Raw genomic sequence first — 17,512 nt, forward strand, 5'->3', positions numbered from 1 at the left:
ATTCCTAAGTCAGCTTCTGTGGTACCGTCAATTTAAACCGTAACCAATGGAAACCGATTTCTGCTTAATAATGTCATATAGTTGAAATGACAACTTATTGCTTGTGACCCTTTTCAATCGTTTGCTTAAGTTGGAATATAAACTGGTTTTTTTTCTCAAACTTATTTTTACAAAGTCAAAAATAATTTGACATTTATTTTACATAGGATGTTTAGTTAAAATATATATCATTTCATTTCAAACAAAGAAATACATGATATGCAAATATATGATACAAATAATAAAGACGAATGTTAATAATAGCATGTTTAAAATCCACTACGTCCTAAACAACATTGCGACAAATAAAATTACTAGCATATATATTCATTTGACAAAGAAATTGAAACGGGAAGATACACATTTTTACATTTTTGTTTAGTTCCTTTTTTCTTGAGGATTATGATGTTTCTTTCATTGACTTTTAAAACGCACTCCTTTTTTATAAACTTTTTATACTGTTCAAAAGTAATCAAGGGAACTAAGATTCTTGCGGTAATCAAAAGAATGTAATCCAGGGATAAAGACCAGACACGGAAAACAGTCATACACAACAAAGAACATAAAGTAAGTATAACAAGACATATAAAGTAACAAAAGCAAATGATTAACTAAAACTATGTTATAGATTTTATTGTTGATTTATAGCTATAATATGTTTAACTGAAATCACGAGACTGACCTTAAACAAGCTTCTATCGGGGTTCCTATTTGCAATTATGTTACTTACATATTATAAGAGTAATCAAGGGGACCAAGATTATAGCGGAATAAAAGAAATGCAGTCCAGGGACAAAGAACAGGCGAGGAAAACAAACACAAAAAATACATTGAATAAAGAAAAAAATATAATATGATAATACATTTTTCTTTCTTCCGAACGTGTGGATAACAAATATAAATATATATGTACTAATTCATTTCTATTGAATTTACTTTGGAGTGAATTAGAGTTTAACACCAATTCTTCTGTTATTCAGCTATATGTTTATGGAAAAGTAAAAAGTAGTGAATTTGGTTACTGATGTGTGCACTGTACATTGAACCATTGTACAAAGTTGTGTTTTCTGTTTTTGATTTATTCTCTTTAAATACTGCTTAAGTTATATTTTATTGAAAAACTTCTTTTTTTCGGGAAGGTTTATTTTGTGCTTATTACAATAATAATAATATTATTATGATAATAATTATAACAATAATTTTTATAATAAATGTAAGTTTTATTTAAAATTATTATTATTATTATTATTAACAAACTAATTGAATAGGAATTTGCATTGCCTCAGAACCAAATGTTTGTTGGCCTCCAGATTTGTAAGAGAATGTACTTAACATGAAATATGTAATTATAATGATTTTTATTGTTTTAAATTAGCCATATATAGAATTTTAAAATTGTCATTCAAGACATTGTAAGAATGACATTGTAACTGCCAAACCATCCCCAGTAAACGATCGACGAACCGTCACCATTGGACATTAACCTTGATATGATAGAGAACTTTCTTTATTCCATATTTTCATATTAAAATCCATTTTATTTGATTTGTTAAATTGAAAGCAAAAGTGTCTTTCTGTTTATGAATGGGGTGGTGATAACATCACTAACGTGACATAAAATAAAATAATTTAATCGGAATTTTTTGGCCGTGAAATAAAATTGGTTTCATCAGAGTTAATATACAGTTTCTTGAATGAGATATTTCTTTCTATGCTACAATGTAACTTTTCTCTGACACTTGACAAGGTCGGTAGATCTAATAGATACAACGTTTTATGAATGAAATATAACATATAGGGCATGTATAGTTGTGTGAAATAATATTTCGCAGTTTTTGCTTTATTTGCATTGAAAAAAAATTAAAATCAAAGTTTTGTTAGATAAGTGAAATTTGATAAAGGTGTTTGCATACCGCCATTTGATGTTTGTTTGTTGGGGTTTAACGTCCGAGCAGCAATATTTCAGCTTTATTCAGACGATAATTTGAGGGTAATATAAACACAATGCAGTAAATGTTTAATTCAATAAACGCATTTCTTTTTTTAATATAATGATGTTACATACGTGCTAAAAGTTGTGTTTTGTCTCTTATCAAATTAGATTTTGTGTGTGTGTGTGTTTTTTTTTTTATTTTAATCGTAGTTTCTTTTTCGTATTTTGTAATAATGAAAGTTTGTGTAATAATCATTTTATTTACTTAAAATAAGGAGGTGGGTAAGGGACAAGAAAAAGAAATAAGTTCTCCATTTTAATCCACATCTAAAAATATTTACTATTTGGCTAGGTTATTCTTATGCAATACATTCCTCAGAAATTCATTGCCTTAGTTATTTTTCAATTTTGACGAATTGGAAGCGTTTTCAAAATAAAACCAGAACTTATGTACATTAAAGAATTCACGCACAAAGAAAGATAACTCGTGAATTAAAAAAAAAGATACGAGGCACTTATACTTGTGAATTATTACATTGCAGTGAAACAAAACATAACAAAAAATAATTCTGCTGGAATTTTAAATATATTTTTTAATCGCATGTATTGAAGAGCGTATTAAGATGGCTCTTTAAAAAGAAGCTACTTTGTAACATTTCATCAGGTTTTTTTTTTTTTATAGAAAATGTCTTGGGTGATATAATGTTCACATTGTGGATAATGTATATGTGGGTCTCACACTAAGTTTAATTCTGCAGCTGAGATCTTGATTCTTTATTATCAAAAATAAAATTTATTAGTACAATTATAATCACCTATTATTATTATTATTATTTTGTTCTGTTTTTCTTCAATACAAAATGTAATCAATTATAATGATATTTAAAAATATTTGATATGAAAAAAGTATTATTTTCACAGCCTGACTATTATTAGGTTGGTGTTTGGAGTAAGGCGTAGTAGAAGTATCTAATATCAACGAAGAAATATGCCTATTGTAATGATAAGTTAAATATGACGTTCCAAAACCACAATCAAAACTGTGATATTTTTTTGGATACATATAAGTATACAAGTATTAGTTTAAAAACAATGCAAACTCAAATTTTGTATCATCGTTATGCTGTATCTTTGATTAAAGTATAGAAATGGAGTCTTCGAAATACGTCTTTTATATATCCCAATGGCTTAACTTGTATATAGAGTTGTAAAATGATCAATAAAAACTGCATGGGATATGACTATAAATTCACTCCGTCGTCTGAGTGTGCACTGCAAACATGCTTTCCTTTAAGTTAAAAATTTAACGAGGGTTTAAATGACATGATATGTACACATCGCGCCCTCTTCTCACTTATGTTGTCCTCAAAAAGCCTCTTGAAAAGGCGTAAACGTTGAGATGAGAGCTTGACGAGACAGACTTGAGACATCTTAAGGACAAAATAAACAACACTGGCTCGTGCCGTGCTTAATTTCTACTTTACTGACAAAATATTATAGATTTATGTGTAATTTAAGTAAACGTTTCTCCTACAAAGTGTATAAGGAAGAATGACATCGATAGTATTTTATTTTACACAAATTGGGTTATAATGACGCTTGATTTCTGACTCTTTGATTCCTTACTGGCGACTAACACTTCGACCAGAAATTTTATAGCCTATATTATTTCTGTGTTCCCATGTACTGAAAGGAGTATTCAAATTCTTCTGTTTACTCAGGTCGTCGTTATATTCTTTGGTTGGTGACTAGCTAATACACCAAAACAGAGATCTAGATTAAACAATTAAAAAAAGGTGGATGATCAACTGCAGAACAAATGGCCAAAATAAACATCATAGAGAAAATTAACAGAAATTTGGCACCATTGAAGTAACCATTTGTAAATTCACAAAAAGTTATATAAAATCATATATTAGGGAAAATGAGAAATGAAATAGCGAACAAGGCAATATTTAACACAGTAGTGAATATAAACATTTATAAACAAAACTCCGATACAGTCTCGTGTAACCGCTATCAATTGGTTTTATGAAACATCCAATAATCAATTTTTGAGGTACATGATTTCAATATATGTTTCTACGTAAATACGTAAAGTATATACGTTTGCGAATTAACTGTATAATTGAAAGTTAAATCGACGGAACCAAAATTCGATCAAACGGTAATAAAAATACAATCAGGGATAACGACTAGACGAAAAAAATAGACACACACATCTAAGAAAATGAAATAATTAAAGTAACACGCATGACAAAAGTAAATGAGCAACCCGAACTTCACTAAAAACTAAGAGCGTGAACCAGCGTTGGGTAAGTGTCATCTGCTCTCGTAGAAACACCCGCATATAATGTGACCCCCGGGGTAGGCGAAAGGGGAAACTATGACATGCATGGAGAATAAATCGGTTTTCGTGGTGCAAATGGATACATTATAACGATCAACGATTTCATGATTAACACCATGAATTTTTTTGTAGTGATAGCTTTAATTCTGAAGCAACATAACCCTGTTCCAGAAACTTAATTGTAATAAGTCTAGCACTGCACAAAAAGTCCACGTACTTTCGGCAATCTCTGGCATAACGTATCATTTATGATAGGAAAACTCGATGTAGGAACTGAGGGATGTTGCCACACATGGAAGAAAAGTTGACGATAAGTAACGAGACGTCATAGGGTTTGTCGTATAGTTAAGTGAGGGGTTTTCCGTTCGTTGCCATCGATCTCTAAGGGTAGGTCAAGATGTGTGGCTGACTAAAAGTGTTTGTAGCATCCTTAACTCAAATCATTTGAAGTAACGATACTAGGAGGCTTTCTGACATTGGGTGTATGTTTATAATTATCATCATTTCCAGGAGTGGGCTTTTGTGATCAAGTTAGCCACTGATATTTTGTCTTATATAGTATTATGTGCTCAGTGATTTGTTTGTAGTAATCGTGCCTGAACTAAAATCTGCATTGTGTAAAACTAAAGTGAAAAAGAAAAGATCTGCCTTTAAATTTCAGGAATTATCGTTGTTCACATGATCAAAATATAAACTTGACGCACTTCAAGTTAACAACACTGGTTTTATAAAGATTATTTGACCAAGGGTTAGCATGTCTCCAGAGGGATTTTGTTTACTTGTAAAGGATCCATATTTGATGAATTAAAATCAATTTTTTGTCTGTTTGTAAAAAAGTGCAGCGCTAGCTCAGGTTTAATGAGGTAATAGTCCGTATTAAGTGTCAGTATCTGCAAGAATCAGGCAGTGGGTGAAATATGGTATAAAAAAAGCATTTTAATGGTTTAATTTGGCTATTTGCACCATCAGAATCAAGGAAAAAGTTAAGATTTTCCACATCATTTTGATAAACTGAGCTATAATTTCACTTAAAATGAACTGAAATTGAACATTTCAAGGGCAGATAACTCTATCGAATGCCTCATTTTTATAACATTCTATTGAAAAATTTCTGAGCAAAGTGATGCAGAGATCAAATAATGGTATTTTCAAAGAGAGAAAGCATCTTTGAGTGAAATCATTTTGTCAGATCGGTGGGGTTTTGACATGGATGTTTCTGATTTTTCCGTTTTGCCTGGTTCTTACAAAAACTTATAAACTTAAAGCTGATTTTGTCAATGAAAAAAAAAATACAATATATTAAGAATTGCTCAATATTTTAAAAAGGTTAATTTTCAAGTTTATCTGTGTGTATGTTTTTAAAAGCAATAGGCATTCGCAGTCTTCCCGAATAAGATCTAGACTACCAACTCCTTTCAGAATTTTACAACATGAACCTGTTCTAAAATAACAATTACAATGTGAACTACAACTTTTATTTCATTCGAATGAGTCTGGTGGTGAAAGAGGGGAATTTCAGGTTCGTTCTAGTCTTTTCATACGAGTTTAAATTCAGACAGATATGTTTCTGTAGTACTTTTAGTTAATTCACAAAAAATGTTTTACTGAGATTAATACTATTAAGCGGATATTTTATACGTTGTACTAAATATATATATCCTGCAAAACTTTCTTTGAATAAAAAAAATATTGATCATAAAGAATATTCTTTTCTTGATCTTAGTGTTCATATCAAGAATGGTAATTTACAATAAAAGGGATGAATTTTTATTCCCTATGGTTAACTCTCCGTGTTAGATGGCATGGTCTCTTCGTCATTGTCATATGGTGTGTAGATATCACAATTGGTTCGAGTTCTTCGTATTTGTATAATGTTCAATGTTTCGGATTTAACGAAAGAAATCTTTGAGTAACCGTGAAAAATAACTATATCAAGGTTTACGATATCACAAGCGCGTAAAAACATTCACAATTTTTTTCAACCGATACATGTAACTCATTTTCAAATATAGATGTACTTGTTACTGATTAATACGTGCTCATAGAGTCTTTATATATAAACTATATATAAAAGCAGTTTTCGGCATAACATGGATTGTGTCCTTATTGTATGACTGATTACGTATCGTGGTTCTCAACCCCGCATCAGAAGAATTGAGGATTGACATTTTATACGATGAGGACATAAATTCTTAATTGTAGGTTTATACTAGTCTGGAAACTGTTTTGTCAGTTAACTGCTAATAGTCCTTTGTTGGCGCATTTGTGTAATGTATAATCAGTTTCTTTACTTATGTTTTTACAATTATATATAATTACATACATTTTTGAACTGATTTTAGGTATGTTCAATTGTGTAACATTATTCCACAGTGGCCATTTTTATCAGGGGTGGGTGGGTGGTTGTGATCACGCCAAAGTACTTTAATCCCGCCGTGTTTTTTGGGCCTGACCCAAGTCAGGAATTTCTGGCTTCTGTATGTCTTGTTTCATTTTCATTTTCAGTTTACCTTATGTTAATGACAACTTTTTTGCTGTACCTGTGTATAATGTTGTTTTGGGACCAGATACAGCCTGTCCAGTGGTGTAAGGACCAGCTACAGCCTGCCCAGTGGTGTGAGGGTTTCCCAGTCGTTTGGGACCAGCTACAGCCTGCCCAGTGGTGTGAGGGTTTCCTAGTCGTTTGGGACCAGCTACAGCCTGCCCATTTGTGTGATGGTTTTCTTGTTGTTTTTGGACCAGCTACAGCCTTCCCAGTGGTCTGAGGGTTTCCTAGTCATTTGGGACCAGCTACAGCCTGCCCAGTGGTGTGAGGGTTTCCTAGTCGTTTGGACCAGCTACAGCCTGCCCAGTGGTGTGAGGGTTTCCTTGTTGTTTTTGGGACCAGCTACAGCCTGCCCAGTGGTGTGAGGACCAGCTACAGCCTGTCCAGTGGTGTGAGGGTTTCCTTGTTATTCATTGAAGACCCATGGGTGGCCTTGGGCTGTAATTTTTCATCCTAATGTGGTTGATGTCTCTTTGACATATTCATCATATCCATTCTCGTTATATTAAGTGGAGATGATTAAACTTCCATAATCGTTATTTCTGCACTCCCGATTATAGTTCAAGTCAGTAATTTATTAACGTTAAAGTTCTCTTTCATTATTTATAGAGACAATGTGATTTTAAAATATATTCTGACTACGAAAATCGCCATAAGTCATTAACAGAGTCCCAGGTGTATCAATTGTGATAATATTGAACGTAAATAACAAATAAGCTACTTTTTTACTATAGAATAAACACTCTAGGGTGACTCGGTAGACTACCCAAGTATATTTCGTTCAGCACTGTTCTAAACGGCGCTGTGACGTCTATTTTGCCTCTTACGGACTGATTTGAAGTTTACACCGGATCGAAAAGTTCCGGGGTCACACGTCATCATGAAATTTTTGTCCACAGCACGTAAAGAAGAAACCGCATCACGTAAAGAAGAAATCATTGCACGTAAAGAAAAGAAAATGCACTCTTGTTCTCTTTTTTGTCGGTTTGCTTGCGGGTCTTAATTCTCTTCAATAGTTACACTATCTGATCCTGGACTTTTAGGGACGGACCATTTGATATTCGGCGGAGGTGGGGGTGAGAAGGGGGGTTTTACCTTGAGCCGAGAATTTTTTTTTTTTGGCCGCTTCACAAGCCACATTATTTGTATGGCCCGTAATGTTATTGTCTTCTTTTTTATTAATATTAAAAATGAAAATTTTAATATTAGAAAATGATTCTTTATATTAAAATATAATTTTTAATATTATGTTTGTTTGTTTGTTTGTTGGGGTTTATCGTCCGAGCAGCAATATTTCAGCTATATTCAGACTATGAACATGAAATTGTTGATAAAATGAACATGAAATGATGATGAAATGAAAAAGGGATGGGACACAAGGACAATGGGGTCGACAAATTTTGATTGCCACTGGAAATAGGGAGAGGTGGGAAGGATCGGGCAATTTAGCCTCCTGTGGCGGAGCTCTATGGTTCCTACCCCGGGAGAATACCACAGTAGGATTCTTTAACGTGCGAAGAACGTGGCATCTTTCCCAACACGGTGCACCACTATGGTTTGCGGTCAGGTTTTCCGTATTATAGCCTGACAACCCCATCATGTAACACGACAGGGGTACCCCATTCCACCTCCTGGGACACACAACCCAGTTGCTCTGTGGGCAGAGCGCCCTAGCTCCCGGCTAGGGTTCTGAGCACTATTCAGTCGCCTTTTACGACAAGCTTAGCGCTGCTGAAGGCCTATTCTTTTGACACCCTGACCTGCACAGGGCGGTTTTCTAATATAAAATGAGATTTTCTAAGACCGAATTAATTTGTGATACATTATTTTAAGGAAATATCCTTTTTGTCTTGATTGGCTTGCCATACAATCCAAATAGCCTTTCTATAAAGTCCGTTCCTTATGCAAAAAGAAATGACGGAACGTAAATTGACCGAAAAATATCCGTAACGGATATCCACCGTGGTATAAGACTCGTTTGCACATATATTAAGTCTATCTGTTGCAAAAAGGTGATTAGGTAGCATGTTTCTGAAATATTTACTTCAAAATCTATTGACCAACAAAAATATTCTAGTTAATTTTTTTTAATTGCTCATTTAATAAAAAATTCAATAAAAGCCGAAAAAATGTCAAATATTTTTATTTAAATTCTCAGATGTTTTAAGTCAAAATCTAAAAATATTTTTTTTTGCAAAAGCTTTAATAAAAGTGTTGAATCATACAGATTGAGTGGGTGTATTTCTAAGAATCAATTCAGTCGTGTCATGCAGAAACATATTTTTTCATTAAAGTATGTGTTCGTATTTCACAAAATATATATATATACAGCGCATTATGATTAATGTATATACAATAATCATATTGGGTGGCATAGAAAAGAAAAACTGAGGCAGACCTTCGTAAAGTTAAAGAAAATCTAAAAAGGGCCTTTTTGCATGTTTACGCATAAATTATATGTATCAGAAACAAAGAGATCGAGTTATACACATTTTTTGGAATATTCTCCATTTTTGTTTTTTTCACATCCACTGATGTCGACTGAAAAGGGAGGAGTTGTCAACTTAGATAAGCAAATATATGTATACATGTATATATATGGCGCAATAAATGTAGTTTCTTCGACAAATTATCTCATCCATTTGTATAAAGATATTCAACTTTACGTTGTAGTATGGACTTAATTGTTTGGTTTGTGGTCTTCAGTTAATTTCTACTTTCACTTTTACTTTGAATGAGCGGGAAACACTGGCCGGCTTTCTACGTACATTGACAGGTAACTTCAGCACTATTTATGTTGTCTGATACTGAATCCCACCGCTTTTCAGTGCGCTAACCAAAATATATTTTTAATAATTGCGACATTTGTCAATGATATTGTAATTTCTAAGTATTTTCTCATTCTGCATGGCTGCTCGGGCGTTAAAGTAACACCAACAATCTCACTGTGACTTAGTCATTCTGCACAACCACAGGGCTGTGATCTTGAATTTCATGCGATTTTGTCAATTTTTAAAAATTTCCAAACGGACAGTGGTAAAAACCAGAGTTTACCAATGCCACTTTCACAATAATTGTTAAAGAGTAATCGGGAACCAAGCCAGGTTCTAGCAGAAGATAGAAATTTCTTAGCATACCAAATATCACTTCTCTCACAAGAATTACGAGACTGATACCAGTAAGCAATGCCTAAATTTGCGAGCACTGTGAGCTTTATCATAGATGTGCTGTCTGCAAGACTCGTAAAAATCATGAAGGACATTGCAGGAGGGGGGGGGGAGGGGGTGAATGAAAATTTTACTTTGCAAGTGCAATATTCTTACTTATATTAAAGCAGCAAGCAAAATCAATATTTTTTTTTGAAAATCTGCCTTGCTAAATGAGATTTTTTTTAATGATTGAGTAACTTGAAAAAATATATTTTTCCAAAATCCTAACCCCCATACCCCCTCCTCCGATCCTTTGCTTTCAAAATGGTCTATAACTTTATAGCTCTTTGCAATACTTCACAATTTTAACCCTGTAGAGCCTCCCTAGCAACATTTTTTTCAGTTTTGGCCGGTCAGATCAATCTGTATAGATACCGGAAATATTACAGTTCTCCATGGATGGTGGGAATAATTTACACATATCATGTGAGGTAAACAAAGTTCAGACGCAACTGACAGCTGCAAACAAGACAATGATTGCCTTTCCTATCTTAGAAAAGCTATGCTTCGAATTTGATAATACAATCAGTGTTATATTTTTTTCCAAGGCGGATTAGGTTCTGTCTTGACAACAGCAACAGTGGAAGATCAGGGATACACATACATACACCCACATGTTTCCCAAAGTTTTTAAAAACATCACCGGGGTTCTCAGTAAGTGCTGGCGACCGGCGATTTCATCATCTACTTTGACATTGCGCCGGCTATTTTGTTGCTAAAAAAAACGTTTGGTTATTTCACGTTTCATACATAAAAAATTGTGTCAGAAACCTTTGATCGTGGTGTTTATTGTAGTGCAGATTAGTTTCCTTGATAACTTAATTCTGTTTTGTTGTGATCAGTAGAACGAATAAACCAGGTGTATTATAGAATAAACAAACTTTAATCGTGGTTAATTTGGCGCTTTTGTAATGGATGTGATCCGTTTTTTTATTTAAATGCAGTGCTGATTCCGTATCACGGATTCCGTATGTGGGGAGTTTTAGAATCAACTCAGCGCTCGGTTCGTGCATGAGATCCCTCAATGGTGCCACCTACTTTTAATTTTCTTCCAGCTACTTTAAAACTTATTGAGAACCCTGCATCACATTCTCTTCTTTAAATAAGTAAAATAAAATAGAAAAAGACTTGAAAACTAGCAGAAGAGATGAATTTATTTTTACTGAAACGTAATCTTAACCGATATTTTTTTTTATTTGTTTGATAGAAGGAAATGATTAATTTTCTCTGTAAGGACAGTCACTTTTTGTTACTTCTGGGACATGACTTTTTTTTCGTTAGTATATTGGAACCTGAAGGGAAATTTAGAAATTACATGTAATAACAGTAGAGCTCACACCGCTTCGCGGTGCTTGCTTTTAGTCTATGGAATTGATGTTATAACTTTCAGGTAGCCTAGAGGCTATTTAAGGCCAATCAACATATTGTTTGCAGTTTGAACTAATAAGGGTTTTTCTTGATGCAGATTGATGTTACCACCATGAATTCAGTCTTTGCTGTCTAAATTTCAGACAACAAGCCCCTACCCTTAGTCTGAAAAGAATTTTATATAGGATACATTGGCTTGGAAGCAAAATTTCTGCAAGCCTGCCATTATTTTTACCAGCATTGGCTGGTGGGCTGGTTTCAATTTAAGGACTGTATGATACTTAGATACATGTAGTAACAGGCTGGAACTTCATCTATAGAGGTTATTGTTCTTTAGATTCTTGATTTGGTTGTCTGCATCACCAACAAAAACCACAAATATTGGTAGCCCATGAATAATTATATGTGATAGTGTTAATACATACATGTACATGTAATTACATTTGTAACTTTTGTTTTTTTTCAGTTTGTTTATTTCGTGAATATGCTCACTATGATGGAAGATAGAAGAAAAATAAGAGGTGTAGAAGTTGTATTCCCATGTAAGCCTTATCCTTCTCAGTTCAGCTTTATGGACAAGGTACAAAAATGTTTCTTTTAGTTTGATTAATTTTGTTTTGTAAATCAGTGAATAGTCCAATTCAGATACATTGTACATGAAGACCTGAATCTATGTCCTCAAATTATTTAAGACATCATAATATGACACCATATTATTTAAATTCGGATTTGGATTTGAAGTTATCAGTAGGTCTTTCCTATTCAGTTTTTACATGCATTGACAAAATACTTAATAGGTCTTTTTAATTACAGTATAGAAACTTGAAAGTAAACAAACTGTCTTAAATGTCTTTAAAAAGTATGGCTACTTAAGTTACCTATGAAAACATGATCAAAAATGAAACTATACATGTTATGTTTATGCAGGTAATACAGGGACTTGAAAAGAAACAGAATTGTTTGTTAGAAAGCCCAACTGGCAGTGGTAAAAGTCTGGCTCTATTATGCTCAGCATTAGCCTGGCAAACAGCAGAGTACAGTGAGTTTATTTAAAGATTTTTTATGTGATTTACCTTAAAATGGAATAACTCACTGTTTTAAGTACCATTCCGTGTAAGAATCAGGCATTGGGTGGCACATCATTTTCCCAATTAAGTCATTTTTGCCTAAAATATATTCAGTATATCTAGAAAACAACCAATAAGCTATTTAAGTTTATCCTGAAGCATCTGTGACATAGATATTTTCTGACTGCTGATATAGGGAAAGAGTGCAGAAAAATTTTTTCGCCATTTTTCTGGGATGAATTTCAACTAAATTCGACCTATCAATATCTTTAATAAAAAGGCAAATTTTACAAACACTTTGATGGTTGTCAGGTATAAATAATTGGTTAATGCATTAAAATCTGCATTTTTTTCCTTCATGTGCCACACCTTATATACGATTCTTAGACGGAGAAATACTTAATATTTTTATTTGTACTGTGAAAGGACTTTAATTCGTGGATACTAATTTTCGTGGATTCTTGAATTTGTGGTTTTGAGGTTTTTGGTATCCACATCAATGGAAATCTTTGTTTGGAACCAAATTTCATGGTTTGACCTACCCACGAAAACCAAGAAAATTGATACCCCATGAATAATAGTACTTTCACAGTATTAACATACTGAATTCTAACTTTGTCATTTTCTGCTTTGTTTTTTAACTACACAAAATTTTGTCTTGGATTTACATTTGCATTTACTTGTACAAAAATGTATAAGAATTTACATGTATATATCATCTAATGTATGTCTTCTAAGGTCTTCTTTTTTTTCCATGTTTAAATGGCTTGCATCTCAAGTTATAAAGAATTTTTTACAAACTAAGTTAAGTTTACTATGAGCTAAAATACTGTATATATTTATGTTTTCATGGTATCAGGATATGAAACTTATGTCGGAAATCCTATTAAAATAATTATTTAAGTTTTTTTCCTTCTGTTTTCTAGACAAGAAGCAACAAGAAGAAGCAGACTTGGAGGCTTCAGGTATAATACATTAATTTATAAATACAATGTCTAGGTAAAAATTATCTCTACTCAAGAACCCAGAAATTTGGTCTCTCAATTTCTGTCATTTTATCTGTCTTCAGAAGACCTGTACCTTTCACTTTTATCTCAACAAATTGTGTGCATTATGTCACAGAACTAACAAACAAGTAATATTCCTTTGTAGCTTTAAAAGCTGATTTCTGTTTCCTTACATTTTCAGGCCTTTTAGTATTCCGGATGTAGTCATTCATAAATCCAAAAGTAGATGACTACCTGTACATGAACTTCTAAAATTTTGTGATGTAGGCTACAAATATTAAGATGTAGCAGGTGGAAATTTAACATCTACTGCCTGCTAATGAGGGCTTTAATTTTGACATGTGAAAATGTGCTGTTGCCATGTTTATAGCTGATATTTGACTTTACCAAAACCATGTTGATGTGCTGATATTAACAATGGGCTGTGTACATACATACATTGTACAGAAGACATTGTTTGTAACATAGAAAAAAAATTGATAAATTTTTAAGAGGTCAATTTGAAAATGCTTGCAGTTGTGATGTAAACTGATGCGCAAATGGTGCTAGTTAAATATTCACTATCTTTTGTATCTATAAATACTTTGGCACTAGGTGAGACTTTGTTCTTAAAGGAGAAGACCATGTTATTGTGCAAGTCATAAACATCGAAACTAATCTGTTAAATATTCATGAAAATTGAATTGAACAAATAATTTCCTTTTCTTTATTAATTAATCAAGATTTATAATTCGGAAATTTGAATTTCCTGCGCCAATGGGCGGCACCATGATTGGTTGAACTGTGACGTCACGAAGTCGGTTTGTAAAGTGAAAGTAAATAGGTAATTGATTACGATGTCTGAAGAAGTCACAAATTTGGGACTTTTCCCCTATATTTCAACCCAAAATAAATAAAAGAGATTGAGGCACAACATGTAAGCAAATATCAGACGTTATTGACGATTAACAGGATTAGCAGCCAGATGTCTAATATTTGTGAGGACAATCTTATGACTACTTTCGAAGAATGTTTGTGTTGCAGGTAAAAAAACCTTTTAGAGCATTTCTTTTTTATCATTCGTGCAACCGTAAGCTTGACAAGTCATGGTCTTTTGGTTATTAGATAAACAGAATCGTAGAAATATTTACGGAATATTCTTTGTTTACATATTATTTGCAGTACTTGTATCAGTACCAAACCGACTTAGTGACGTCACGAGCAAGGGTCTGGAAATTTTGACAGCTCATGCCGGACATTTTATCACACTTCAGCTGATGTTTTTGTCAGTCTTTTTACATGCTCAGATAGAAAATAAACTTTTTATGTAGTTATTTTAAGGTAAATATTGGAAGGTATGTTATTTCATCACATACTCTATCTTTTATGAAATAGCAGAGCGAATGAATGAGTTTGGTTTTGACCACACATGGACGTTCCAACATGTAAACAAAACATCGTATCTCTCAGACTTTTTCATCACATAGGCAAACAGCAGAATACTTTTGAGTGATGATTATTTATAAAAGAAAATCGTGAACACATTTTGTATATTGATTTAAATGGTCTGTTGACTTCTGTGTTAAAACGATTCAATCGACGAATTAATAATTACAAACTAGATGTACGACTGATTCAAAGTTTCAGTTCCATGTGCTTTCGTTACCTCTGAAAGATTGGCGGGAAAATGGTGGACTTGTCAATCATTTTTTCTTAATTAATAAATGTATGAAGTTTCTCTGAATTACTTCAATTAATTCGTATATGCAATGGTGCTGCACCTGTACCGCTAATTCATTTATGCAATCAACTAATCAGTTACAGGTAAATCACAGTCAGAGGTGGCTTCACATCGGCTATAATTGGCACACACATCAATTAATTTCCAATGAACAATTAGGAGACTGGTAAACAGGATGTTTATAAACTAATAAAACCACGCAGACTGTAATGTATAAGGGTTGTCAATTTTTTTATGTCTGATATTGGAAAATTGTCGTCGGTCATTTGCAAAATTTGTCGGTCCATGACCAGCATTTTTTACCGTTTCTGGATCCATTGTCATGAGCCAATTGGATGCAATTGGTGAAAATCAATAAAATCTGGCTATGATCTTCCTTCAGAAAGGAGAGTTCTGCAAGATGGCTATCCACATTTATTTCAAGGATTTCAAACTTTGCATAGCCTTGAGCATTCTATAAAAGCGCAGTTTGCATTAAAGGTTATTTATTTTTTGTTTACATGGGTATAATTTATCATAAGAGCCTAACTTAATGCAAAGGTGGTCTTTCCCTTTAAATCATAGATGCCAACCATTACCATTTGTCTTTAATTTTTATGAATGTTCGGTAGAATATAGGGCCTTATGGTTAATGAACTATTATAAACTGAAATTAAATCGTTTCCAGTCTGAGCCGTTCATGATTTAGAAAATGTATTCTAATCGTTTAGACGCTTTGCAGAGACAATTGAATTAAGCATTGAAGGGATTCAGATCATGCAGTGTGTTCAGGTTTCAGGAGTGTTATTTATCTTGGTTATAATAAATCTCATTGATTCCGAATAGTGAATGAAACAGTGGCAAAGGCAAGACAAATTCCAGATGTCAATATAAATTTTTATGATGATTACTGACAAAAGTGCTGAATTAGGGACAATTCAGTTCTTTTTTACTGATTGTATCAAAAAGGGGTTGGCATCTATGATAAATGCACATGCATTGTTCATGCATTTTAAATAAATTGGCTCTAGGAATTTAAGACTGATTTTGAATAAGAACAACATTTCTCACTGAAGAGACATGCTTATTCCTATTTTTTTCAGAGTTGGATATCCTTATCTCACCTTTCAGTAATATGAAACATGTGTAACATTACAATAAAAATGTTTTATTAGGAACCTGCTACGACTGACACCTTTGGGTAGGATTTCTATGTTTTCTGACTCAGCCAAGCCTCGTTAGAAAACTTGAAATCATACCTTTGGGTTTCTTGATATTTTTTTGTCTTGCATTCTCAATAGTTAGATTCTTTAAAGTATCTTTGATTCAAAATTAACAAATGACACCTGAAATTATATTTACATTGTACATGTACAAATTGAAAGCAACAGAAAATTACTTATTACCACATACTGATTGAGATTGACTTGTTACCACATATTGAGATTTACTTGTTACCACATACTGATTGAGATTGGCTTATTGCCACATACTGATTTAGATTGACTTGTTATCACATACTGATTGAGGTTGACTTGTTACCACATACTGATTGAGGTTGACTTATTACCACATACTGATTGAGGTTGACTTATTACCACATACTGATTGAGGTTGACTTATTACCACATACTGATTGAGGTTGACTTATTACCACATACTGATTGAATTAAGAATCATCAGTGTTAATTGATTGCTTTTTTTCAGGATCTAAAGAATGTACTTGTAAACAGAAAACTGCTATGAATGATGATATAGATTTCATTTCAGGTAACACTAGGATAAATTTTCAATTACATTCTTTAGCCAAGAATCAGGGCTTCAGCTTTTCTAAAACAAAACATGCAACCAGGGTTCTGAATTTACAACAATATCTATTAATGTTATGATCACCCATGAAAGAAAAATAAACTAAACTTGGTTTTCTTTGGTCTAGAATATCATTATTTTGAGCAATATTAATTGTCTTGTTTACTTAGACACTGTGTAATGGGTCCAGTAAAACCTTATTTAAACAGTATACTATTTTATAGTCAGAGAGAATTTGTTTGATTGTTTGAATTACCAACTTAGATGGTGTTTCTAGAAGAGCACAGGACACTTACCCTATCGGTGCACCTGGTCCATGCTCCCTGTTTTTAGTGAAGTCTTATTGCTCATTTACTTTTGTTGCTTTGTATTATTTTAGTTACTTTATGTTCTTTTGTTGTGGTTGTCTGTTTTTCATGTCTGGTCTTTGTCTCTGGATTATATTCTTCTGATTTCCTCTAGAATCTTGTTTCCCTTGAGTACTCT

At 33.0% G+C, this 17,512-nt stretch overlaps 1 protein-coding gene across 3 annotated transcripts in view; it reads left to right on the plus strand.

Annotated features, from left to right (window-relative positions):
• The first annotated feature begins 9,582 nt into the window (after positions 1 to 9,582).
• LOC148608398 (Fanconi anemia group J protein homolog) overlaps positions 9,583 to 17,512 on the plus strand; it is a 56,882-nt gene continuing 48,952 nt past the window's right edge. For 2 of the 3 annotated variants that reach the window (XM_088546361.1, XM_088546363.1), the window contains exons 1-5: positions 9,583 to 9,643; positions 11,911 to 12,024; positions 12,372 to 12,483; positions 13,438 to 13,476; positions 16,925 to 16,987. In XM_088546361.1, the coding sequence (XP_088402487.1) occupies positions 11,929 to 12,024; positions 12,372 to 12,483; positions 13,438 to 13,476; positions 16,925 to 16,987 (310 nt within the window). In that variant the 5' untranslated portion in view covers positions 9,583 to 9,643; positions 11,911 to 11,928. The remainder of the gene's footprint in view (positions 9,644 to 11,910; positions 12,025 to 12,371; positions 12,484 to 13,437; positions 13,477 to 16,924; positions 16,988 to 17,512) is intronic. The other variant, XM_088546362.1, reaches the window with a different exon arrangement.

The sequence above is a fragment of the Perna viridis genome, chromosome 9 (genome assembly GCF_037379345.1).
Source record: "Perna viridis isolate PV_CMFRI_1.1 ecotype Kerala chromosome 9, ASM3737934v1, whole genome shotgun sequence".
Lineage (NCBI taxonomy): Eukaryota > Metazoa > Mollusca > Bivalvia > Mytilida > Mytilidae > Perna > Perna viridis.